Genomic DNA, 25,356 nt, shown 5'->3' with positions numbered 1-25,356 from the left:
CCAAGTTGTGGTCCTCTGTCACTTGCAGGGTCTGTATGATTGAGCCTCAGCTGCCATGGCAGTAAAACCCTTTTCTCCTACTCTTTATTACCTTTCCTCCCTTCCCTCTCTCAATTCTCCAATTGCTTCCTTCCTGAAATCACCTGCCAAATAAATGACTTACACTCACATCCTCCTTCAGGGTCTGCTTTTCGGGAAATGAAATGTCAAGAAACTGAAGTTTAGCGTGTGAATAACTTGTTCAAGTTTATCAATACATCGAGTGGCAGGTTGAGAATTTGAGCCCAAAGCCACACCCAAAAGTGCCCTACATGACTGCTAACTAGAGAGTACGTGCCTCAAAGCAGACCAATGAATCCTGACTTCCCTCTGTAGTGTGTTTCAAAATGCAAGCCAACGTCAGAGCTTAATACTTCTGCTGGTCATTGCCATTTTATTTTGGACAGTCTCTTTCCCGCCCTGGCACACCAGGACATGCATTTTAGGCACGGTTAAGCTAAACCCGTGTCCTCTTCATTTGTTACTGAAACTGTGATTTATGAAACAGTTCCTCGTGCTCGTGTACTGGCTGAATGTCCTCTTGTCATTCTACAGACAGCAACTTCATCCTCGCGAACGCCCAGGTGGCCAAGGGGTTCCCCATAGTCTACTGTTCTGATGGCTTCTGTGAGCTGGCTGGATTCGCCCGGACTGAAGTCATGCAGAAGAGTTGCAGCTGCAAATTCTTATTTGGAGTCGAAACCAATGAGCAGCTGATGCTTCAAATAGAAAAGTCGCTGGAGGAGAAAACAGAATTCAAAGGAGAAATTATGTTCTACAAGAAGAACGGTGAGTGCCTTTCTTAGACTGGTGCTCATTGGGCAGTTGTGAAGGGTCACTCTCTCCCAACTCAGTAATTACTTCATAACTCCCATTAAGGCTTAATGGTATTTCATGTAAATATAGGCTGTTACTGAAGTTCTGCTAGTGACTTGGGCAATAGCCTTGTTTTAGCCATTAGCAGTATAAACTGCTTGAAAACTTAGCATTAGAATTATGACTGCTCAATGTTAATATGTTAACTGAGTGAATATAAGTTAAAATAAAGTGTGTTACAGTTTTACTATGGTCATTCTTAAAATACATATTAGATACGGTAGTTGTTAATATAGTATAAATAGATGATCTTATCCGGGGATGTTTTCCAAATTGTATGCCTTTCAGAACCACATCTCAACCACAGTCATTAAGGACAGAGATCCGGTGTTCACTGGCAGAAAAGGAAGTTAATTTAAAGCACATCAGCATAGGCATTTTTCTCTTCTAGTTCACTGGCCCCAGAGCCTTTCTCACTACCTTTTTATTTTTTTATTTTAAAAAAATGTTTTTTAAATGTTTTTATTTATTTTTGAGACAGAGAGAGACAGAGCATGTGCAGGGGAGGGGCAGAAAGAGAGGGAGACACAGAATCTGAAGCAGGCTCCAGTTTCTGAGCTGTCAGCCCAGAGCCCGACATGGGGCTCGAACTCACAGACCGCGAGATCGTGACCTGAGCCGAAGTCGGACGCCCAACCGACTGAGCCACCCAGGCGCCCCTCTCACTACCTTTTTAAAGACAAACTAAGAGACACATGGTATAATTCAAGGTGGGAGTAAATTTGCCTGGCTCAAAACTGCCACTGAGGAAATATGAAGCATTTTCTTGTGGTTGCAGTTTTGTGACTCTTCTCTAAATAAAAGAAGATCGCTAGGGATGGGTGTAGTACCTGCAGTGCTTGGGTCCTGTGTAGGAATCAGTATCATTATCTCATGGGCCCTGGTGGTTGGGATGAATCCAAGAGGCATTATTTTGGGGAAATGCTAAATCAAAATTAGAACAAATTGCCATTTTTCGGTTTCTAAAATTTTATCTCTTTCTTTAGTAGTCTTCCCTAAAGTAACATAGCCTTCTGAGATTTATCTGGGCACATGGTTGCCAAGGTAGAGAATAGATTTCCCAGCCTCTTTTGCAGTTGGGCTGGACATGTGACAAAGTTTTGGGCCAGTGATATGCAAGAGAACGATTTGTGCAACCTTTAGGAAAAATCCCTAAAGAAATACAATTGTGTGCCCTCTAATTTTTCTTCTCCTTTCCCATGATGTTACAGACTAAATGATGTATCCTCAGAATTCATATGTTGAAGCCCTAACCCCCAATGGGACTGTATTTGGAGATGTGGCCTTTAACGAGGTGATTACGGTCAAATGAGATCGTAAGGGTGGGGCCCTAATCCAATACGATTGGTGTCCTTATAAGAACAAGAGATACCAAGGATACGGGCATACAGGAAAGGTGATGCAAACACACAGAGAGAAGGCCACTGTCTGCAGGCCAATGAGAGAGGCCTGTTAGCACCTGATCTCCGTTTTCAGCTTCCAGACCATGAGAAAATAAATTTCTGTTGAAGCCACCTTGTCTGTGGCACTTTGTTAGGGCAGCCCCAGCGAAGCAATGCATGTGGGTCAGAACGTTAAGGCAAAGCTGGAAAGCCAGCTTCCACCGTTTGCAAAGGTCAACATCATAGAGGAGTGCAGAGTAACAGGATGAAAGGAACCATCCTCCCCCACCCCAGACAGAAGCTCGTACATGCCCATCTTATTTGAATCATTTCACTTGGGGGTCGTTTTGTTACAACGTCTAAATTGCGTTCTAATGCAGGGTTTCTCAACCTTGGTGGCGTTGACATTTTGGGTCGGTAACCATTTGTTGTGGAAGGCTGTCCTGTGCGTGGCAGATGATAAGGAGCATTTCAGACCTCTATATTTTGCTCTCAACACTTAGTATTGGGGTCATTGTCAGGCAGAGAAGTGGGGGCCTAAACATGGGAACTTCATCTTCTTTTATAACGGGTTTGTCTTTGGAAGATATTCTTTGAGCGTGTGAATTTTGGATTCACAGCGGGCATGAAATATTGGAGAGTACCATCCTGGGAGGCCCAGAATATCCAATGCTTTGGTATCAGGAACATAGTTCAGACCATTGTGTCCTTCCTAGTGTCAACAGATAAGGCCTACGTAGCAAATATGATAAAATGAAAGGACTCCGGTTCTAATTATAGCACAATCATTGAAGAGAGCCTGAGATTTAAAAAAAAAAAAGTGGAAGATGCCACTGAGAATGCAGACTGGTAGGGAGTGATAAAACCACCATCTGGTGGAACAAAGAGAAAAGGGATATCTTTTGTCTAAAATATCTGCTGACAGCAGACTTGTCCTTCTCAGGATAGGCACCTTGGATAGATGACTCCAAATCCATCTGGGTGTCTCCCTTTTTCAGCCACCTCTAAAGTTCTGAATGTAGCACCACTGAGAAAAGTTCAGGCCAAGGAGGAGAAGCCCCAAAAATGGAGATTTGAGAGGCCAGAAAAGTGGAAATTATGGAGCACAGGGTGGGAATCTCCTGAGTTCAATGTTTTATAGGATGTCTGCAGCCTTGGACCTCTTTGGATGGAAATCATTAAAAGCATCAGTTGCCTCTATGCCAATCAATATGGAAAATTGTCTGACGTTGTGAGCAAACAAATTGATCCAGTTACAAGTGGTTGAAAATTGCTGCCTCTCCTAGGATAATCGTGCTGTATTTTCGCTATTTTTAGAAGAATCTGTCTGCACACACAACAGTGAACCGTTGAAGGCACAATCTGTGCATTAGTTTACTCTGCATCTCCAGCGTGTAGAGCTTGAGCTCAGAGCAGTGTCCATCAAATGTTCATTCCTCAGTAAATGCTTGCTGAATGGAATTGAAATGGAACATCAGAGGGACCTATGGATACTTCAGAGACTGCCTGGATTTCTGATTTTTAAAAATAAGCTATGCCCTCAAGGGTCCTCCTTCTCTCCTCCAAAGCTCCTTTCTTTTAACTTACTTTCGAAAGTAGTGCTTGTTTCTTATTCTGGCCTGATACATTTTGACCATCTGTGACTGAGCTTCTTTGCTTACTGGCCCCTCAGTGTTGCACTGACCTCATGGGACAACACTGCCTTTTCTCTTCCTGCTCGGGCCTATAATAACCTGACCGGAGGCTGGTGATGTGCATCAGAAGACTCTCAAGGTTTTAGGGCATCTCATGGGACTTATCGTAAAGGAAGACACACTACGATCCTATAGCAAATGTGCCTATTTACTGAGTTCAGAGGAAAATAAAAAGAGGAAGTTCTTACTGACATTACCCACCTGTCAGAACCCCAGCTCCTAGTCATGTCTTGAGTCTGTAAGTCTGCCTCCTACCTCTCTCTACTCCCCCCGCCCCCCATTAAAGATCCTTCTTTCATACTTTATGAAGTATGCTTCATAAAGCATGAAGGTTGAATGCTCTAGTCCTCTTTAGGAAAACCTTACTGTCTACCCACCAGACTGGTCCTCCTTGAAGGGTGTATTGTCCTCTCCTGACTAGAGAAAAGTGTGGGACACAGCATTCTCCAGAAGAATTCATCCCTCAATGCAGAGTAATTCAGCCTAAATAAAAATAAAATAAAACCATAAAGGGATGGAGAAGAATAGGTTTCATCTGATCCCTTTCCTTATCTCTGCTCCAACATTTTGCTCCCTTCTCTCTGGGTTATTGTGGTTTCTTCTAGGTAACTGATAGAAAATAGACATATCTAGAGGGGTGTCTGGGTGGCTCAGTTGGCTCAACATTTGACTTCGGCTCAGATCATGATCTCACGGCTCGTGGATTTGAGCACCACATCACGGAGCCTGCTTGGGATTCCTTCTCTCTCCTCTCTTCCTATGTGCATTCTCCCTCTCTCAAAATAAATAAATAAACTTCAAAAAATAGAAAACAGACATACGTAGAAGTATATGTACACACACAGCTCTCTGAAAATATAGTCATCAAAGAGAATACAGTCTTTTAAAAGGTCAATAATTATGACAGCTAGAAGAATAATAATGGCTAACACTTAAACAATATTTAGTACGTGCTAAGAACTTTCTCACATACTTAACTTTTACTTATATTAGCCTATTTAATCCTAGAACTTTTTAAAAAATAGATACTCTTATATTATCATATTGCAGATGAGGAGACCAATATACAGAAAGAATAAGTTTTTTTTTTAATTAAGTAGTAATTAGGAAAGCAAATAGTTTCACAGGTAAACATAATATAAATCTACAGTTATGGTGCACATAACAAAATGTAGAATTGTCAAATTAGTCTACATCTGAAACTAATAAGGCATTATGTGTCAACCATACTTTAGTAAAATCATCTATTTTCAAAAAAATTAAGTGATTGTATAATTACCGTAAAGCACTAATCATCGACTTATAGAAATTGTTCATTACTGCGTTGTCATATTGTGTATGATTGTATTTGGAATTTGACTTATTTCAAGTAAAATACCTAAGTAAAAGTCAAACGTAAAAAAGCATAATATGTAAACTTGTCTTTGTCTAAAATAGAGATAGTAATATTTTACACTTTCACATTCAGACGGAGTTGACATTTCTCCTCACTTGTCCTCCCTCTAGGTAGTCAAGGGTCTACCCATATATCAGAAATAGATGCCTTTTCAAAAAGCAGACTCCTCCACTTTTGTGGGGTTTTTTTTAAATGTTTTTGAGAGAGAGAAAGAGAGAGAGTGCAAGCAGAGGAGGAGCAGAGAGAGGGAGACACAGAATCCAAAGTAGGCTCCAGGCTCTGAGCTGTCAGTACAGAACCTGATGTGGTGCTCGAACTCATGAGCTCCGGGATCCTGACCTGAGTCGAAGTTGGATGCTTAACCTACTGAGCCACCCTCCAGTTTTGTTGATATCAAAAGGCATTAACCAGAACTGTTCTGGGCAAACAGAGGTATGGCTACCCTAACTGAGTGTAATCATTTTATTAATTCTGTGTTCATCCTCTCATTTCTTCTATATGAGTGATACTAATATCTATGTGGTTCTCTCTTTTTCTTACGCACAGCATACTTTGCACACTGTTCTGCACACTGTGTGTCCTGTAGGACTATGTATACCTTGTCGAACTCTAAGGTTCCTTCTGCCATCACCAGAAAGTTATTTTATGAATCACTTCTTAGTATAGCTACATTTTTGCAACTTTCTGAGGTAGGTTCCCTCTCCTAGGGTGGCCTCTCCTACACTAGTATTTGAAACATTTCCCTTCTTTACCCTGATCTTCATGCTCTGACCAAGTTGAGTTCTGGTTCTAGCAGCTTCCGAGAAAGATTTTCTCAGAGCGTTGAAGGCTCAGGCAGCCCCAACACCATCCTATCTTTGTGTAGCCCACTTGCACTCACCCGAAATGGAGCTCCTTTCTAGTTTCTTTTTGCAAGATTTTTAAAAAATTTTTTTAAAGTTTATTTATTTTGACAGATACAGAGTATGAGCATGAGCTGGGGGAGGAGCAGAGAGAGAGAGAGGGAGACACAGAATCCGAAGCAGGCTCCAGGTTCCTAGCTGTCAGCACAGAGCCTGACGCGGGACTCGGACTCACGAACTGTGAGATCATGACCTGGGAAAGTCAGATGCTTAACCAACTGAGCCACCCAGTCGCCCCTAAGATTTTATTTTTAAATAAACTCTACACCCAACATGGGGCTGAAACTCACAACACCAAGATCAAAAGTCACATATTCCACTGACTGAGCCAGCCAGGCGCCCCTCCTTTCTAGTTTTAGTTGTTTTCAGATCTCCAGAGCCCTCCACTCTCAGAGCATTTCTTCTTTTGGAAATGGATAACCTGTTGAAGGTTTAAGAGGTTCCAAGCGCCTAGGCCTGTGAGAATTCTCCTTTTCCTATCCTGTTTTTACCTTGCAGTTGCTACTCCTGCAACGATCTAGCTTCTAAGTCAACTAATCTGTCACAAAGGAGCCAAAAATGTAGTGAGGGAAGATAGTCACTTTAATAAATGGTGTCGGAAAAACTGGATATCCACATACAAAAGGATGAAAACGGACCACAATCTTGTACCATACACAAAAGTCAACTCAAAATGGAATAAAACTTAATTACTGGGGGTATTGCCCCATCACTCTGTATTCTGAGGTTCCGGGGGGCACGCCGTTATACAGTTTTGCTCATGATTTTCTGTGTGTATTTCTGATTTTGCTACCTTAGTTACTTTAATTTTGTGAAAGGATTGGGGATGTTTCAAAGACCAACAGCTCTTCACCACCATTGCTTTTTCACGTAGCTGTTTAAACAATCTCTTTAGACCATGTACAGTTGCTTTGGGGATATAAGCCCAATCTCTGAGAGTTTTCTTCTCCTCCTTTTTTCTTCCTAAATTGCCATTTGTATGGCTGGGGTGTGAGGGGAATATCTGAACCGAAGGCATAGTGAGGAAAGGACCCCCTGACCTCTTGTTGACCACTGATTCATGCATGGCCCATCTGTCTGATGCTCTCGCAAGGTGAGCACACCCATCCTTCACACATAGAAGCCAAGGGAGTCTCCGGGGAAATGAACTGGAGCATCCTTTATGCTCTCACATTTCCTCAAAAGTAGGCAGCCACCTCCATGTTGATAAAGAGGTAGTCTGACGAGCAGTTTCTCTCCAGTCCGAAATAGAGAAGGGGAAAGGCCTCTAATATCTTCAATGTTTCCAAAAAAACAATCCAATGCAGCTTCTTTTGTCTTCAAAGCTGTGAAACCTCTGAGTGGAGAGATTATCTCTGGCCTCCCCTACTTGTTCTCATGATCCACAAGCTGAGAAGGGTCAGGCTAAGATGTCATCTCATATTGCCATCTTCCAGATTCTAGATTCTGGGTCAAGTTTTTTAATGGTAGAAAGTTGTTTCTTCACTGTCATAGAAGACCATCATGCTTGGCTCTATGGGCCCCAACTGTTAGATGTTAATCTTAGCATATCCTCTCCACAGAAATCTTATCTTTTTAAGCCCATTTTCTTTTATTGATTGATTGATTGATTGATTGATTGATTTTATTTCTTAAAATTTTAATTCTGGCATAGTTAACATAAAGTGTTATATTTCAGGTTTACGATATGGTAACACAGCAATTCCATATTATCACCCAGTGCTCATTCCAAGACAAGTGCACTCCTTAATTCCCATCACCTATCTCACCTATCTCCCCATCCACTTCTCCTCTGGTGACCATCGGTTTGCTCTGTAGAGTTAAGAGTCTGCTTCTTGGCTTTTCTTTCTCTCTCTCTTTTCCCTTTGCTCATTTGTTTTGTTTGTTCTTAATGCCACATGTAAGTGAAATCATATGATATTTGTCTTTCTCAGACTGATTTATTTCCCTTAGCATTACACTCTCTAGCTATTTCCATGTTGTTGCAAATGACCAGATTTCATTCTTTTTAATGGCTGAGTAATACTCCGTTGTATCAAGCCCATTTCCATACGAAATAGATCCCAGGAAGAAAAATGTGGGAGGAGAGCACACATTTAAGAAGAAAATGAAAATAACAGTTAATTTTGCAGATACAGTATCGTGATGTGTTAGTTTGCTAGGACTGACCTAACAAAGTACCACACACAAGTGGCTTAGACCAAAGAAATGTATTGTCTCACCATTCTGGGCGCCAGGAGCCCACTATCAAGGGGTCAGCTGAGTTGGTTCTGCTGAGAGTTGTCAGGAAGAATTTGTTCCATGCCTCTGTCCTAGCTTCTGGTGGTTTGCTGGCAATCATTAGTGTTTCTTAGCTTGTAGAAGCATCATCCTGATCTTTACTTTCGTCCTCACATAGTGTTTCCTTCTGTGAGTGGCTATGTCAAGATTTCCCCACTTTTATAAGAATGCTTATCATATCTGATTAGTGCCCACCTTCATGATCCCACTTTAACTTGTTACCTCTGTAAAGACTCTATCTCCAAATAAGGTCATATTCCAAGTTAGGATTCTAACATATCCACCAAAAACACCTGGCTACATTTACATTAGGTATATCACAATTTAAGTGACTTGCCCAAGATTGTAAACTAGTAAATAAAGAAGCCAAGATACATAAACGTTCTTGGACTTCAAGGTCCTTGCCCTTAAGCCACTGGCTCTCTGTAGAAATGGGGATGGGTACCACCTCCCAGGGGCATTTTGCAAATCTCTGGGGATATTTGACTCAAGAAGTTGTTTTGTCATTTAATGGGCAGGAGTCAAGGACCCTAAATGTACTATAATAAACGGGATTGTCTTGCAATCGAAGAATTGCAAGTATTTTCATACTTTGCAAAGTTTCATACTTTGCAAAATTTTCCAAAATTTCCTTGTGTTCTTTTTTGGTTTGTTTGTTTGTTTGTGGTAAGAACACTTAACGTGAGATCTATTCTCTTAACATTATGCAAAGTGAAATAAACCAGTCGCAGAAGGACTGCAGGATTCCATTTTTATTAGGTATCTAAAATAATCAGACTCATAGAAGCGGAGAAAAAATGGTGGTTTCTGAGGGTTAAGGGGAGGAGGAAAAAGGGAGTTGTTCGCTGAGTAGAAAGTTTTAGCTACGCAAGATGAGTAAGTTGGACAGATCTAGACCCCAGAGCGGCCACAGTGAACAATACAGTACCGAGTACTGCCTGACTTTGTAATGCCCCATCAGCTTTTCCGGGAAGTAAAGCACTGGTTTCTAATTATCTGAACTTAGAACTTAACACACACTGTTTTGGGGAAGGCTTTAATTTCCCACTGAATTTCCGAGAATAAAACCATAGTGCAGTGAGGAACGATTCAAATTCATCTTGTTCAGAATTTCACCCATTTCTGAAAAATCTCATCACTGACTCACAGGACTTGTCCTGGGTGCAGCAAGCACATGTGCCCGGGCTCTGCACGCAGAGTTCTTGCATTCCGGGAGATTCTGTACACGGGTCCAATTATCCAGCTGCCACAGTGCATCTTCTCTTGAAGCCAGTCATGCCTGAGCATTTCGCGTTGAGATGCATACTAGTTTATCAGAGATGGCTTCACTCTGATTTTTCTGTAAGCTTACTGGTAATAACATACAATATTGCTTTTCTGAAAACAACCTGTATAATATTAATTATGATTTTTTCACTTTTAAATAGAGAAGAGAGAAATACAAGTATTTGTTACAAAAGGGAATCCCAAATCTGATAGTTTTGCATAACTCTTCTCACTCACAAATAAACTCATTCCCAGGTCACCTTCAAGATTTGCCGTCTGTTTCCACGCACCTTCTGAACTATTGCTTAATGTTTTTCTTCATTTTTTACTTTTTTACTTTAGGGAGAGAGAGCGCATGAATGGGGCAGAGGGGCAGAGGGAGAGAGAGTGAGAATCTCAAGCAGGCTCCATGCTCAGTGCAGAAAGCTACACTGGGCTTGATCTCACAACCCTGGGATCATGAAGTCGAGAGTCAGATGCTCGACTGACTGAGCCACCCAGGCGGGCCTGCTTAATGTTTTTAAGTTGACTCACTTTTTTTAAAACTCAAATTGCAAGCAAAAGAAAGCTAAATCACTACTCTAAATGGAAAACCAGGATCACTAGCCTTAAGTGAAAGGTAACCATAAATAAATATGCAATGAAAATATTGTAATTTCAAGTCTTGAAACTTAAGGAAAAAAGTATACTGCGAAATCTATAATAATAAATCTAATTGATTATGGTGTGCCAACCAATGAATGCTATCTAGTGTTCCCAGTAAGAATTCAAGTAAGTATGAATTTTCTCACATTTACAGATGAGGAAAGTATGATGCAGAAAAATAGCATGAACACAGACGTGTCTTATGTGTGTTTCATGATAGACAGTCCTCAGCTTGTCATGACATGGACAAATGCTTAGAAAAATCAAGGCTTTTTTTTTTTTCTTTTTAAATATAGTTCGATTTTCAACTTTCTGTGGTTTGAACTTTAAACATATATATTTGTAACAACAAAAACAACTTATTTACAATTTACTGTTTGTTTAGGGAGGATGCCTTCTATGTGTTGGGGAATCCTTTGTTTACTCAGCTGCTAGATATATATTCAGATGAAAATCAGAAGCTGAAAACTTAAATTGTTCAGTAAATACAAAGTGGTGGTGAGTGGGGGTAGGCTTCTCGTAAGTAGCAATGGGGGGGAAGAAGAGAGGGAGAGGTCAGGGGGACAGGAAGAGAAGGTAAGAGAACGGGGAGAGCTAGAGAAATGGGAGACATTAGGTGGTGTCTTAACTCCTTTCCCTCAAAATGTCTGAAGGTAGGCCGGATATTTCTGTTTCAATATGCATTAAAGCTAATAGGTATTAAAATGTAAGATATTTATATGAACTAGCTAAAATAATCTGTTCTACCAAGAGTATGCATCCCACCAGTTGAGCAAGCACTGCGTTTACTTCTGTGTACACATAAACAGTCTGACCCAGGCATATGCGTACTCAGTCTTAGGGGGTCAGCTCATGGTCAAAGACAAAAGGAAGCAGATTTCTTCGTGAAATCTCTTTTTTATTTACAGTGAGCTGCTCGTGGCAGATAGTCATAGTAAGGACCATCGCTTTCCTTCTAACACTGAGTTTATATGTAAGATATTTTTAGTGAGTTCAGTTACACTCAGTTTTTCAAATGACTCTGCAGATGATTTTTAGAATAGTTGATTATGCCCTGTAGGTATTTGAGAATTGAAGCTCAATACAGGAAAAGAGACAAAGCCCTGGGGTGATAGAATGTCACATGATTCTCAAAATCAACATTTTATGTATGTATGTATGTATGTATGTTGATTTATTTTTGAGAAAGAGAGAGAGACAGAGAGTGAGTGGGGGAAGGGCAGAGAGAGAGGGAGACACAGAATCAGAAGCAGGCTCAAGCTCTGAGCTGTTAGCACAGAGCCTGACACAAGGCTCGAACTAATGGACCGTGAGTTCGTGACCTGAGCCAAAGTCAGACACTTAACTGACGGAGCCACCCATGTGCCCCAAAACTAGCATTTCATTTAAAAAATTTTTTTAAAGAATATCTATTTATTTTGGGGAGAGCGCAAGCAGGGGAGGGGCAGAGAGAGGGAGACAGAGGATCCAAAGCGGGCTTTGCACTGACAGGCTGACAGCAGCGAGCCCCATGTGGGGTTCAAACCCACGAACCGTGAGATCCTGACCTGAGCTGAAGTCAGTTGCTCAACCGACTGAACTACCCAGGTGCCCCCCAAAATTACCATTTTAAATGTGTAGCCTAGTTACTTCCCCAGTACTATTAAGAAATGGGCTTGCAGCGTTGCAAATAGAATGGTTTCGTGTAAGATCCAAATTTCAGAGCAAGAGGTGTCATTCCCATCCATGTAATAAGTGAAAAACAAGAAAATGCTCTTTAATGGCCTGTCTTTTGTGGCTGTGGGCGTTCCCAGACTGGGCATCACTCACAGTAGCTTTAGATTTCCACCACATGGAGAGAACAGTGAGGTAAGCCAGGAACCTATTTGGGCAAGAGTTACAGAACCAGCCTTGAGATTACAGGCAATACAAGAAACTTTATCTTAAGGTGGAGCGAGATCTGGGGCAAAAGGAAAAGTAAATTCTGGGTGAAGCGAGAGCATTTTCCCTGCCAGCCCTCCCACGGACTCAGACCAGAGTCCATGAGAAAAGGAGCACAAAGGAGGTGCCATCCTTTCATAGGATCTCCTCAGGCTGTTGAGACTGCCTGAGCCCAGGGCATTAGCCTTCCTTGGGATGGTCCTTTGGCAACCACTAAAAGCTTCACGGTGAGCCTGGAGGATGACGCAGAGCTTAGAGTCTTGCATTCTTGGAAGGCAAGAGGACTAGACGATGGAGACCTCCCCTTTGTGAGTTTTAGAAGTATCGGTGAAGAGCCCAATGGGGACTCAAGTCTACTGAAAAGCTAGTGAACGTAGGAGCTGGGAAGCTTTTCCCCTGTGAAATGGATACAAGCATATTCTTCCTCCCAGGCTCGTGGAGTCAAGGAGGCACAGCACAGTGTATCTAGTGTCCCAGTTAACCATGGCTGTGCAACAGCCACCTCAGAATTTAGTGGCTTAAAATAGTGGCTGTCTCAGCTTACAGTACTGTGGGTCAGGAATCCAGGCTGGGCTTGGCAGAACGATTCTTCTTCCTTTCGGGGTTGGCAGACGTTGGTTGGTAGGTGGCGTTCAGATGGGAGATGCTTGGATGTTCCGATTGGGGGACCTGAGACGGCTTCACTCGCATGTCTGGCCTGTTAGAAGTCTGGGATTGACTGGGACGGTGGCCTGAAGTGCCTACACATAGCCTTCTGGAGGCCTCCAGGTAGTCTAGTGGTCTGCGAACCAGGCAGACGCTGTGAGACCTTTCGTGACCTAGTTTAGGATGTCACCTGTGCAACTTCCATACCATGTCAGTACTGTGGTTGGGGCAGCTGCAAGTCTACCCACATTCGGGAGAAGGGGACCTGAATCCCAACTCTTGATAGAAAGAGTGATGAAAAAAAATGTGCCACCATCTTTTACAGACTTCAGGTCTAGATTTGTTGCAACGTGTTTGTCGAAAGAGAGAGGGAGAGCAGCAGGAGGCAAGAGGACATTTAATTCTGATGCTTATAAAATTTACAGTTTTCGTAATGTCTGAAGGGCCACAAATAGGGACCGTGCTTCCCACAGCTAAGTGTATTAGGGACCTGCGGGTCAGACTGTTGCTGCTAACTTTCCGTTACTTTGCAGTCTGATTCCTCTGAGCCTTTACTTCAGACTTGGCACGCCCCAAAATAGAAAGCATTTTATGATGCTTTTATGATTTTATGATGGTTCTCCAATATGCCTGTTCAGTCTTGATAGAAGATTAGTATTTTATATTTCCCTCCTGTGTCTTTTGCATTCAAGAAGCGAGGCTCAGAAATGCAAATACAGTAAACAACCTTCAGGGATGGCAGCCGGAAGGGAAGGGCAGAGAACTCAGAGAGGACAAGCACACGCAGCCTAAGGGGGAGGCTGCCAGCCAGTTTATCTTTTCACTTATTCGTATTCGGGCTTCGTCCTTGTACGCCTAGGCAGCTCTCCTGGGCTCTTTCCCACATAGCCGAACACGCTACTCTAAGTGGAACCATGCCCATGGTTCAGGTTGCATGGTTTAGCCAATGAGCAGGAGTCTTCTGTCTGTACTTGACGGGCTAACCCCGGGCTGCCCAGCCAGGATGATCGGAGCCAAGTGAGACAGAGGTGCAGATCAGGCATCAGCGCCTTCATCGGGACCTGCGTAGGTCTGCCTGTCCTGTCCAGGTTGAGCGGTCACGGTTGCTGCCTTGCTAGTCCCTGCACGTCCACTTGTTCACGGTCAGCCTTCCTGACTTCATACAGTACTAACAACTAACGGAGCGTTCGCTGCGGGCCAAGCCCCGTGCTCGCTGTTTGCTCATGTTGTTACCTCTGTTTATACCTGTCATCAATCCTTTGCGGCAAATCCTATTAATGCCACACTTCACAGTTAAAGAAACTCATTCCCAGAGAAATTAAGTGGAAGGGCCTGGGTCCGAGACTCCTGATCGCTGCACTCACAGACACTTGGTCATGCTCACGGGCATGGCAGACCTCAGCCTCCTACTTAGGGAGCCTTCACCAGCTCCTGGTCTATGAGGGAGAGAGGGGCTTCCTAGGTGCTGTATGTCCGGGAAGAACCGGCAAACAGTCAAGGAAAGAACCTATTAAGTTACTCATTTTTGTACCTGTGGCTATTCATATTCCATCTTTATGAGCCAGAATTGAAATGTAACCACCAGCAGTGTCTGAGAATCTTTGGAGCTAAACAAGTTCCCTTTGAAATGAGAAAAACCTGTTGTTTTAAAGGTTCTCTTTCTGTGGTGAGAAGGAGATATGGAGCTTGGAGAATCAAGCCTTGGTAAGGAAGGATCTTCCCATGATATTTACTGTGCCCAGGCCAAGGACCGGCTAGTATAACCAGAGCAGTAGCTAGAACCAGAAGGGCTTGGGGTAGAATCGTTGCTGTATACACTCCCTAAGTATGGATACTAGCTAAGTGACTTGGCTAGTCTGAGCCTCAGCTTGACCTTTTCTGAGGGAGAGAGGTGTGATGAAGGACCAAATGAGGTAACCATTGCTCACACCCATTATTAGGACAAGCTCACACCCATTATTAGGTAACCCATTACGAGGTAACCATTGCTCACACCCATTATTAGGACTCTAATTTGTAGAGTTCCTTGCCTTTAAAAAGATCTACTAAAAATTTCAAGATAGCAACCGTGGATCATTTAATGAAAGCCTGGGGCTCTCCTGAGTGCACGGCCTGGGCAACTGTACTGTTTGTACGCCCATGAGGCCGGTTCTGAACATTATAGCCTTTCAGCAAACATCCCTTCTTACCATGGCCCGTTTCCCTCACAAGAAGAACCTGTCTACTCTCATTTCCCAGCGTGCCGGGCCCTCGGAACCTCCCACTTAGATGTCTGAATCCAATGTTTGGGCCCTGGCCTGTGGCCCGGTTTCTCATCCCCCCATCACCTCACTAGAAAAGCCATGGACATCTAACTATCGAACCATCTTCAAAGGGATCCCGCAAAGATTCTGTGATGTCTTAGCCAAGACGCCGTATGTCCTCCAAGTTGTAGAATTACAACACTCACATGAGAATGTATGCCATTCTAGACATGCCATCCTCTTACCATGAGTGATGATATAATATTGACTAGTTACAATTACATAAAAATAGACCTGTGTTTTATTTCTCAGTGATGAGCCTGCACTCCATGACACTCACCAAATTCGCACACTAACAGGTACCAGAAATTCAGATCTCTGGGGCATCCACATGGACCTGTGTGCCCCGATGAAGTCATTCTTCCTGCCATTGCCTCAGTTCAGACTGTCATGATTTGCAAGAGTTTGCCAGGGGCCTGAGTTGCAAGAGTTCCACTCAACCAGCTGCCCGATCTACAGTCGGTTCCCCTCCCTGCCGCCATGTCGTCTTTCTATGGTGCACATCTGCCCCGCTGCTCTCTTGTGACAAAGCCCTGGTAAATGCAACCTGTTTAGCCTGGCATGTAGAGGCGCTCGTGAGCTAGCTCTTGTCAGCGGTCTCCCTCTTCAGACTCATCCTTTCTCTTTTCTGCCCTCCCTTCTCCCCTCATTCCTCATCATCCCTACTCCAGCAGAGCCTTGCTTCATCATGTCATAGTTTTTGAAAAATGCCCCATGTTTGAACTCGCCTTGTGCCTTCTTACTGGACCCTCGCCCTGCAGGGAATGGTGCCGCCACCCTGCCCGTGCCCTCCATTAGGCCAATAAATTTGTCATGGTTCAGTTCAAGCCTGTCTCATGTGGGAGGCCTTTGCCAACTGGGACCTTCGTTTCGCATCATGCTTCTGTCCTTCATAGTAGGTACCATCCTGCAACAAGCTGAGAATGTTTGTTTCCTTCAATGTGATGGTGTTAGGAAGTGGGGGCCTTTGGGGGTGATTAGGTCATGAGGGTGGAGCCCTCATGAATGGGTTGGTGCCCTTATTTAAAAAAAGAAAAGAAAATGTTAAGGTTTATTTATTTTTTAAGAGAGACAAGAGTTCTAGGGGGGGAGGGGCAGAGAGAGAGGGAGACACAGAATCCGAAGCGGGCTCCAGGCTTCGAGCTGTCAGCACAGAGCTTGACGCGGGGCTTAAACTCATGAACCGTAAGATCATGACCTGAGTTGAAGTTGGACGTTTAACTAACTGAGCCACCCAGGTGCCCCAAGGGTTGGTGCCCTTATAAGAAGAGGCCAGAGGGGCCCCTGGATGGCTCAGTCGGTTAAGCCTCCGACTCTTGATTTCGGCTCAGGTCATGATCTCTTGATTGTGAGTTCGAGCCCAGCGTAGGGCTCTGCACTGGTAATGCTGAGCCTGCTTGGGATTCTCTCTCCCTCTCTCTCTGTCTGTCCTCCCCCACATGTTCTCTCTCTCTTTCTCAAAATCAATAAATAAACTGAAAATTTTTATTTTTGTTTTTGTTTTTAAAGAAGAGGCCAGGGAGCTAGCCTATTGTGTTCCCACCATGTGTGGACATAGTAAGAATTTGGCAGCGTGTGACCCGGAAGAGGAATCACTGTAATCTGACCTTGCGGGTACCCCGGTCTCAGACTTCCAGCCTCCAGAGCTGTGAGGAATAAATTCCTGGCAGCCCGCAGCCACCTGGTCTGTGGCGCTTTGTTATAGCAGACCAAATGGCCTAACGCACCCTTTGTTACAGCCTTCCCTTTATCCATGTATCTCTCTCATGAGGTTGTGCATGGTCGAGGGTGGCTTCTTTTTTGTTTTTCTGGTGCCGTATTAATTAATCATGGTGTCTGCAGTGCCTAGAACAGTCGTTGGCACGTAAGAAATGCTTCAGTACTTGCTGACTGAGTCAAAATGTTTGTTTTACTGTTTCAGATGGAGCCCTGGATGGCTCCCCTACCAGAAGAGCCTTGAGACACTGAGTCTAGCCGCACACGCTACTCCAGACGCATTTTGCTCTTCTGTGTCAGCTTCGTGATCACCTCTCCTTCCAAGGGTTCTCAGATCTCTGACCTCGCCATCCCCTTTGCTTTCTGTTTCTAGACATTGGTTCCCTTGTTAGGATGATTCTCTTTTTTTCGTATTTGGAGAACCTCTTCTCATTCTCTATCTTGCAGAGATAGAGGGAGTGACATTCTGGAGTTTTCTGCTGAAGCCCTGGTTGAGTCTACAATGTGGCTAATAAAGATGCAAGAGTGAAAAGCTTTAAAACCAATTTCAAAGGTTTATCTACTGGAATTGACAGGGTGTGGTGGTCTCTTTGGGTTGGGTGTGGGTGGGGGAGAGAAAGAAGGAAGTGTTAAGAATGACTTTAAAATGTGCATTTGCAATCGAATCCATCCAAGTTGGCCTTTTATACTTTGTTGAGGGTGTATGTTTTGAGATGAGAGGGAAGGGAAGGCTGGCGTATGGCTTTTTGTTTCGGTGTGTTTGTTTTTCTAATATTTACTAATCCATAGGGCACTGATGATCAGATCCAAGAACCATCGTTACTAAAAATGACATAAAGTGAGGGGCGCCTGGGTGGCTCAGTCGGTTAAGCATCTGACTTCAGCTCTGGTCATGATCTCATGGTCTGTGAGTTCGAGCCCCGCGTCGGTGTCTGTGCTGACAGCTCAGAGCCTGGAACCTGCTTCGGATTCTGTCTCTCCCTCTCTCTCTGACCCTCCCCCGTTCATGCTCTGTCTCTCTGTGTCTCAAAAATAAATAAACATTAAAAAAATTTTTTTAAAAAATGACATAAAGTGAAAAAATATCTTGTGGCTTGGAACATCTCCAGGGATGGGCACTATAACCAAGCTATAACTGGGGAACTGATTTCATCTATGATAAGGACAGCGATTTTTCAAGTCTTCACTTCCCCAGAATTCTTCAAGTTTGAGTCCCCTAAATGATCTTAAAAAAAAAAAAAAAAACCATTTTTTTTAAAAAAAAACAGAAGAAAACAACCAAAAAAAATTTTTTTTTAGTGCTACTAAGAAAAGGTACCATTAAAAGGGAAAACATTGAACTGTGAATTTGTCTTGTGGTTTAAAAAAAAATTTTCCTTTTGCTCGAAGTTGTTTCGCGTATAAGATCTCTAATGATTTAGAAAACTACCTGTTTCTCTCTCCCCCATAAAAGATATTGCCAGAGTAGAAGTTTCTCACATATTTAAGCTCCTAGTTGCTTTGGCCTCACTCTTTGACCACAGTCTCCATTTGACTCCTTTACCTCCTGATTGGCATATATTTTGCTTTTGTGATGCAACTCACAAAGTTTCTACTCCATTTCATAATCCCCACTGTAGTTTCTGTTAATGGAATTGTAAGACATGCCTTGTCAGAGATCCCTCGAAGGTCATTAAGCTTATTTTTCAGGTGAAGGATAATTACGTGTATTTTCATTATCAAAAGAGGATGGGAATGACTACCCTCTATTTACGAATGGTTGTCTGGTTAATCTCCTTTTAGAATGTACCAGTATGACATTCACAGCCTAGATTCTACCTGATTCTTGCTTTAACAAAAAGTGCTTAAATACTCTGGTAATACACAGTGTGGTCAAAACTCCCAGAGCATGAAGACTTAACTCCCAGAACACAGTAATTTGCAGGCTTCTTCATAAGGGGTTGGCGAAGTGTGGATTGTGGATCATATCTGGCAGAATGCTTGTTTTGTAAAGGACATTTTATTAGAAAATGGCCATGCTCATTTTCTTATGTACAGTTTATTACTGTTTGGGCACTACAATAGCAGAGTAGAATAGTTAAGACAGAGACTCTATGAACTGCAAAAATATTTACTATCCGGCCCTTTACAGAAAAAGTTTGTTGACCTCTGAAGATGAATGTACCAAATCTTGCAGGTTGAATATCAAATTGGAGCCCTCTGTAGTTTACAAGAGTTCTGAATTGTCATGTTTTAACTACATGTACTTTTTTTGGTGTCGGAGGAAAATGCCTACAAACGTATGGAAACTAGTGAGAAGAGGTTACACGTGAATTCACTTTTCACAAAACAGTGTCTGTGTTGGGACAGGCTTGCCGGTGCGAATACCTCACCTGAGCGTGAAGGGTAGGGCAGTGCTCCCCTGGGCACTGGGGTTTGCCCTCAAGTTCTGATGAGGTATCGGCTCCATTTTAGGGGAGGAGCAGTACGTTGAGGAAGCTTCTAACTGTTTTACTTCAACGTGCCTGCCAAGTTGTGACTCAGGGCAATCTGGCGCTGTGTTCATGAGCCTTTGCTAAGAGGCGAGTTTGCACAATGGAAGAAACGTTCAGTATGTTTGTTGTCTGCATGTTCTTGGAAAGTGCTAAAACGACACCTAAAACTGCAACCATGTATTTATACACTGGAGAATTGTCATGAGATCCTTAACCACTCCTTTTCCATTTCTCTTTCCTTGTTTCCAAATTCTCATCGCAAAATTTCTGCTTTCTCCCCTAGAATGTACTTTCCATCATTTTACCTTACTTGCCCAATCTTTTAAACACAGATTCTAATCCCAAATCTACTTCAAAACAAAACGAAACAGAACAACCCTGATCAATGCTGAAATTTGTTGTGTCCTGGGTTCTTTTATCAATATCAATAAGATATGCAAGTATGATTTTTTTCTTTTAAGGTATCAAAACTAGATTATCCACTCATGTGATCATTATTCCTTTGGAGATTTCTTTTAATGTTCGGAGAAATGCACTGTGTTTTAGCACAAAGCCCATGAAACTAAAAGTCATATGACTTGAGGGCTAGGCCCTCCTCTTGTGACAATTAACATTAATCATTCTGAATGGTTTACTCAACTGCTCTGAACTCAGGATTTTCAGCTTTCCAGTAAAGAGTTCCATCTCATCATCCAAAAGATCTTTTGTCAACCCCAGCAATCTAAGCTGACTGTATGTTACAACTTAATACTAGCTTAGATGTTCAAATAAATGCTGACTAATTCTCCATTTTCCAAAGTAATAAGCGTTTCCTTAATTAAAAAAAAAAATGAAATGTTTCATATATATGCACAGAGATATTTATAACCAGTACCCACCCTGTACCATCACCTTGCTTTAACAAGTATTAATGTTGAGCCATAGGTAAGCTTGATTGTTTTTTTAATAAAGAATGAAAGCATTACGTGTACAGGTAAAGTCCTTAATTTATAGAACTAGTCAAAAAAGTATAAAATGCTTTTGCATATTTTGGCCTCTTCAAAGCTCTTAACCATGAGATGTGGTCATATGTCCAAGATGCACATGTGGTGCAGACAGGTGTAAAAATTATATCTGGGTATACTCAGTGAGTAAATGAAGAATCTAGGACTCGACCACATGCGAGGTCATCTAAACTGTGCATTCTTTCCACTATACCTTGACTCGTTTTCTAAATATATCATTTTTGTAATTAGGGTTCCTCATAAGCAACACAGATTGATTCTGGTTGTCTTCTGCAAAAATACTCATTTATTAGCAATATATATTACAACTTATAGAAGCAAAGAAAGTAATGAGCAACCAGCTTTTGAAACAGGCAGGAAGCAGTACTGTTTTGTAAGGTCTAGGTAGCAGGAGTAACTGGAAGGATTTTTCTGGCCTTCATTGTTCAATGAATCTGCTTCCTCCATTTTTGATCTTGATCTCTGTTCATGATCAAAACTACCAGTAGAGAAAGACTCATTGGTCCAGTGTGGACACTTTGCCCCTCCCTCCTGTGAGGGTGAGTCAGAGCACGGGGTTTTGATGGTTCTACCAGGGCCACATGCAGAGGGGTGTTTTGGTTTCTGGTCGAATACGGAGGTTTTTAGTGACAAGAGGAAGGGCATGGATGCTGTTCTGCCAAAAATGTGAGATAATCTACTCAACTAATTGCGGCAGCCATGAGAACGTGCATCTCATATGTCTGATTACAGGATAGTAACTGGCCAATGGCCCCAGCTGCTGTGCTCTGAAATTGTTTCACTGTGTTGGCACAGAGGCCAAACTTTCTATGGGCAGCTTCCACCCAATGACCGAGGGAAGCAGTCGGGTGCAAACTGGATGGTGACCAGTTCTGTTCCTGGGAGATACGGAACTGCCCTGATGGGCACCTTGGCTGGGTGAGTCCCTGATCACCTTGGTGAACTTTCCTCACAGCTGTGCCGCGGTCTACGGTGCTCTTGTCCAATTCTTCTTCCTCCCCTTTCTCCTTTGCTTGACTTGAGACCTGCGTCATGGCCTTCTCATCATTTGCTTCTAAGAGGACCTTCAATATAGCACACAAATAGTCATTAATATTCAAAAGCAATATTAACTAGCACTTTCAGGAACAATTCCCTAAAATTATTATCCCCCCTTTCCCACATTCTTTATCCTTCTTTTGCTCTTATTGCTGTTCTTGTAGCATTTGAAATCTTCCAATAAAGTAGACGATGGTTTATCATTGGTTTTCTCTCCAGACCAGAGTATAAGTTCTCTTGAGGCACAGGACAGAGATCTGTTCTGTCTTGTTTACTGTTGTGTTGTATCCAAACACTTAAAACAGTTTTCAGCCATGGAGGGCACTCAATAAATATTTGTTGAATAAGTGACTATCTTTATTTCCAGTTGCTTGCAATTTAATCTCCAAATATTTTCTTTCAGGTCCTAAATAAGAAGGCCTAGAGTCCCAGACCCCTTTTCCCATACTGAATCCATGTGGACATTATGATTATTATTGACCCCAACAATCATTCCCATTGCCTCCAAAAGACCATAGATTCCTCCAACTAAAGCCTTGTGCAATTAGAGTTCACTTGATCCTCGAATTCTCATTTAAAGCAAGTTCTTTTTCACTGAACAACAGCAAGTTTGAATAAATCTTAAATTGCTTTTCTTAAAGTCAGGTATCAAGGGAGCAAGTCTGCTTCAGTGTCTTGTTCTCAGAAGGAAGTAGCTTACAAGTAGCAGTCAGGAAGCGAAGCCTGTTGGATCAGACATTTTTCTGCTCACGAACAATCATCCTTCACATTTGGCCTTCTTTCCCCCAGAGGATTATTGATACAGAGAGCCAAGGCCCAGCGTTGATTTCGGCTGAGTACCTGAGTGCTCTTTGTTTGTTCTAGTCTTAGAAGAGACGAGTCCAGGGGATGTCATTGTGTGTCCTACCTAGGGCTGCCATGGTATGGAGATCGCCATTTCTGAAGCTTCCTAAGAAAGCAAGAAACAACAACATTGGGAGGATGTGTCAGGCAAACGCTTTATGAATGAGGAGAGGATATGGTGCAACATACATTAGCAACTTAGGTTACTACCCTTAAAAACTTGAATCGGGAAGCTTTTTTGAGTACATTGTCTCCGTCTCAACACGGGGACTGAAAGCAGCCCCAGTGGTGGTTTTCGGATCCCAGTCTCTCATTAGATATGGAAGCACGTTGAAGAGTTAGGGCCACGTGTATGTCATGAAGGATGCGGGCCAGTCTTAAACGGAAGTAGCCGACTCTTGTTTCAAAAAGAAGTTCCACTCTTAACCTTGGCTGACAGAGAAATTTGTCGATTATCCTAAGGTTTTCATTTTTTTTCTCTTACGATATGGCATTTAAGAAAGCATCTGTTCCATGATGTCCCAGGGCATGGGAAGAAAAATTAAACGGCAGCGAAACTCAATCCCCGAAGCACTGCTTATAGAATAAGATCATTCCCAGAATATTATATAAAGCAAAATTAGAAAATCAAACTCAGACTTGTGTTTAAATTCATCCCTTTGGCGCTTAACAGCTGCGGGATCTTGAAGAAAATACCGCATATCTCAATGTCCACATTTGTAAAATGTAGTTCAGTTTGGTAAAATATTGGTCAGGTTGATTGGTGAGAAGTTCAGGTTTAATACATGTAAAGCATGTGGCATAGTGTCTGACACATGATGGGACCTTAATAAGTGACAGCTACTACTAGGCTCTTGCTGTATGCATTGTATTGTTTACATCATCAGGACCCCTTTACCTCTCTTTTTCATTAGGCAGTACCCATTTGACCTGGCTCCCCCTCTACACTTCTCCCTGCTGAATTTGTGTTTAACCATATGTGGAAAATCTTTTCAGTTCTAGGTAGCAATTATCTATGTTTATCGCCAGAAGCAGTTTGGTTTTCTTAAAGCAAGTAAGAGCTCTACTGATCAATGATATACTCAATGATTTGTTGAGCAAGGTTGGTACAACTATTGATAAAAGCACATGTTGGGTGTATTTTTTTAGATCTCAAGTTTCCAAGCTCTTCTTTTTCCTAATGATTAGAGATTTCCTAAAGAGAGCTATACGTACCCCTGGGAGAGGAATACGGTTTTTATTTAAGGAGAAAAGGAACTTGGAACAAAATGGAAAGGGGGGGAAAAAAAACCCAAAACTTGGCACATTCAAGTCAGTTAAGCATTGCTGGATTTGATTGCCTTCGTTTCTCTCTTTCTTTTTCTTCTGCCCCCCCCCCCATCTTCCTTTTTCAGCTATCCTTGGGATGTCTGTTAAAACTTTTTATTTTAATGTGTTTATTTTTGAGAAAGAGAGAGAACACAAGCTGGGGAGGGGCAGAGAGAGGGAGAGACAGAGACGGAGACAGAGAATCTGAAGCAGGACCCAGGCTCCAAGCTGTCAGCACAGAGCCCGATGCAGGGCTCAAAACCATGAACTGTGAGATTGTGACCTGAGCCGAAGTCACACTCAACCAACTGAGCCATCCAGGTGCCCCAGCTATCAAAACTTAAATCATGGGACTATGTAAAAAGCGAGCTCCCCAGAAATAAGATCTCATCACTCTGATTGCCCAGTCTTGAACTTCTTCCATTTCTTACTTCTAGAGTTGCCAGAATCCCACTATATATTCCTTTATGCTGAATTCTAGAAAAACTGCAAATAAGGATCCCGAGAAGAAAGGAAAAAAGAAGCAACTATAGTTTCACAATCCCCCACTATTAATGTTTTGGGTGAATTTTACCAGTCTTTTTTTTTTCTATACAGAAACAAACTTAAAAAACTTTTCTGGAACTTCCTTTTTCATTAAATATTGAAATGAAAGGTACCATTTAGCTCCTGCCCAGCTCACGGGGTCTCCAGCTGGTTCTATTCATCTCCCACCAGCTCCACTCTACCCTCAGCTGTTACACGAGGTATAAGGGCCCCAGTGCCCTTTACTTTGCCTCACCAAGATCCTGGGGCATGTGGAGGAAGGGTGTCCATGCAGGCAAATCCAGAGGGGACACAACAAAGACTTGAAACACGTATGGGCTGCACTAGAGGTGGATGGCCCTCAGAGGATTGTGCCCTGCAGGTAGGGTAAAGCCTTTACCAGATATTTCACCAAAGAATCCTTGCTTTCATCCCTTGGTGTAGAGCAAATGCCAAGAAGAGCTGGTGAGCCTGCTGTCGGGCTTGTCCTTCATGCAGCTCTGGGTACTTCAGAGGACTTCCTTTTAATGTGACCCCTCCCTTGAGTTCACCTCTTCACACTATCCATCCCATCCCTGTTGTTTTTTTTTTTTTCCCTAGTCCCTTGAAAATAGATCTTCCATATTGGTACAGAATCTGGAATGTTGGGGCGCCTGGGTGGCTCAGTCGGTTAAGCGGCTGACTTCAGCTCAGGTCATGATCTCGCAGTCCGTGAGTTCAAGCCCCGTGTCGGGCTCTGTGCTGACAGCTCAGAGCCTGGAGCCTGTTTCAGATTCTGTTTCTCCCTCTCTCTGACCCACCCCCTTTCATGCTCTGTCTCTCTCTGTCTCAAAAATAAATAAACGTTAAAAAAAAAAAAAAGAATCTGGAATGTTATGCTAATATTTTAAGTAAGCAGTGAAAAGCCATTGGGTGTTTTCAATTGATACCCTATATTTTCACAACTTACTGGAAGCAGCATGGGAGGAAACCTAAAGACAGGAAGAACCCTTTTGAAGAGTGGGTGAGAGATGATTAAAGCTGGAACAAGGCAGTAGCAAGTGTAGTAAAGAGGAAGGGCAGGTAAGAGCTCAATGATAGACTCCGTTGGTACTCCCATT

At 42.7% G+C, this 25,356-nt stretch overlaps 1 protein-coding gene across 1 annotated transcript in view; it reads left to right on the top strand.

The window, feature by feature from the left end:
* The first annotated feature begins 572 nt into the window (after window positions 1-572).
* KCNH8 (potassium voltage-gated channel subfamily H member 8) overlaps window positions 573-25,356 on the top strand; it is a 240,191-nt gene continuing 215,407 nt past the window's right edge. The window contains exon 1 of the mRNA XM_040481114.1: window positions 573-828. Coding sequence (XP_040337048.1) covers window positions 573-828 — 256 coding nt within the window. The remainder of the gene's footprint in view (window positions 829-25,356) is intronic.

This window comes from Herpailurus yagouaroundi, unplaced genomic scaffold, assembly GCF_014898765.1.
Source record: "Herpailurus yagouaroundi ecotype Mexico unplaced genomic scaffold, PumYag 159, whole genome shotgun sequence".
NCBI classification, from domain to species: domain Eukaryota; kingdom Metazoa; phylum Chordata; class Mammalia; order Carnivora; family Felidae; genus Herpailurus; species Herpailurus yagouaroundi.
This window is presented reverse-complemented; position numbering and strand designations above follow the sequence as displayed.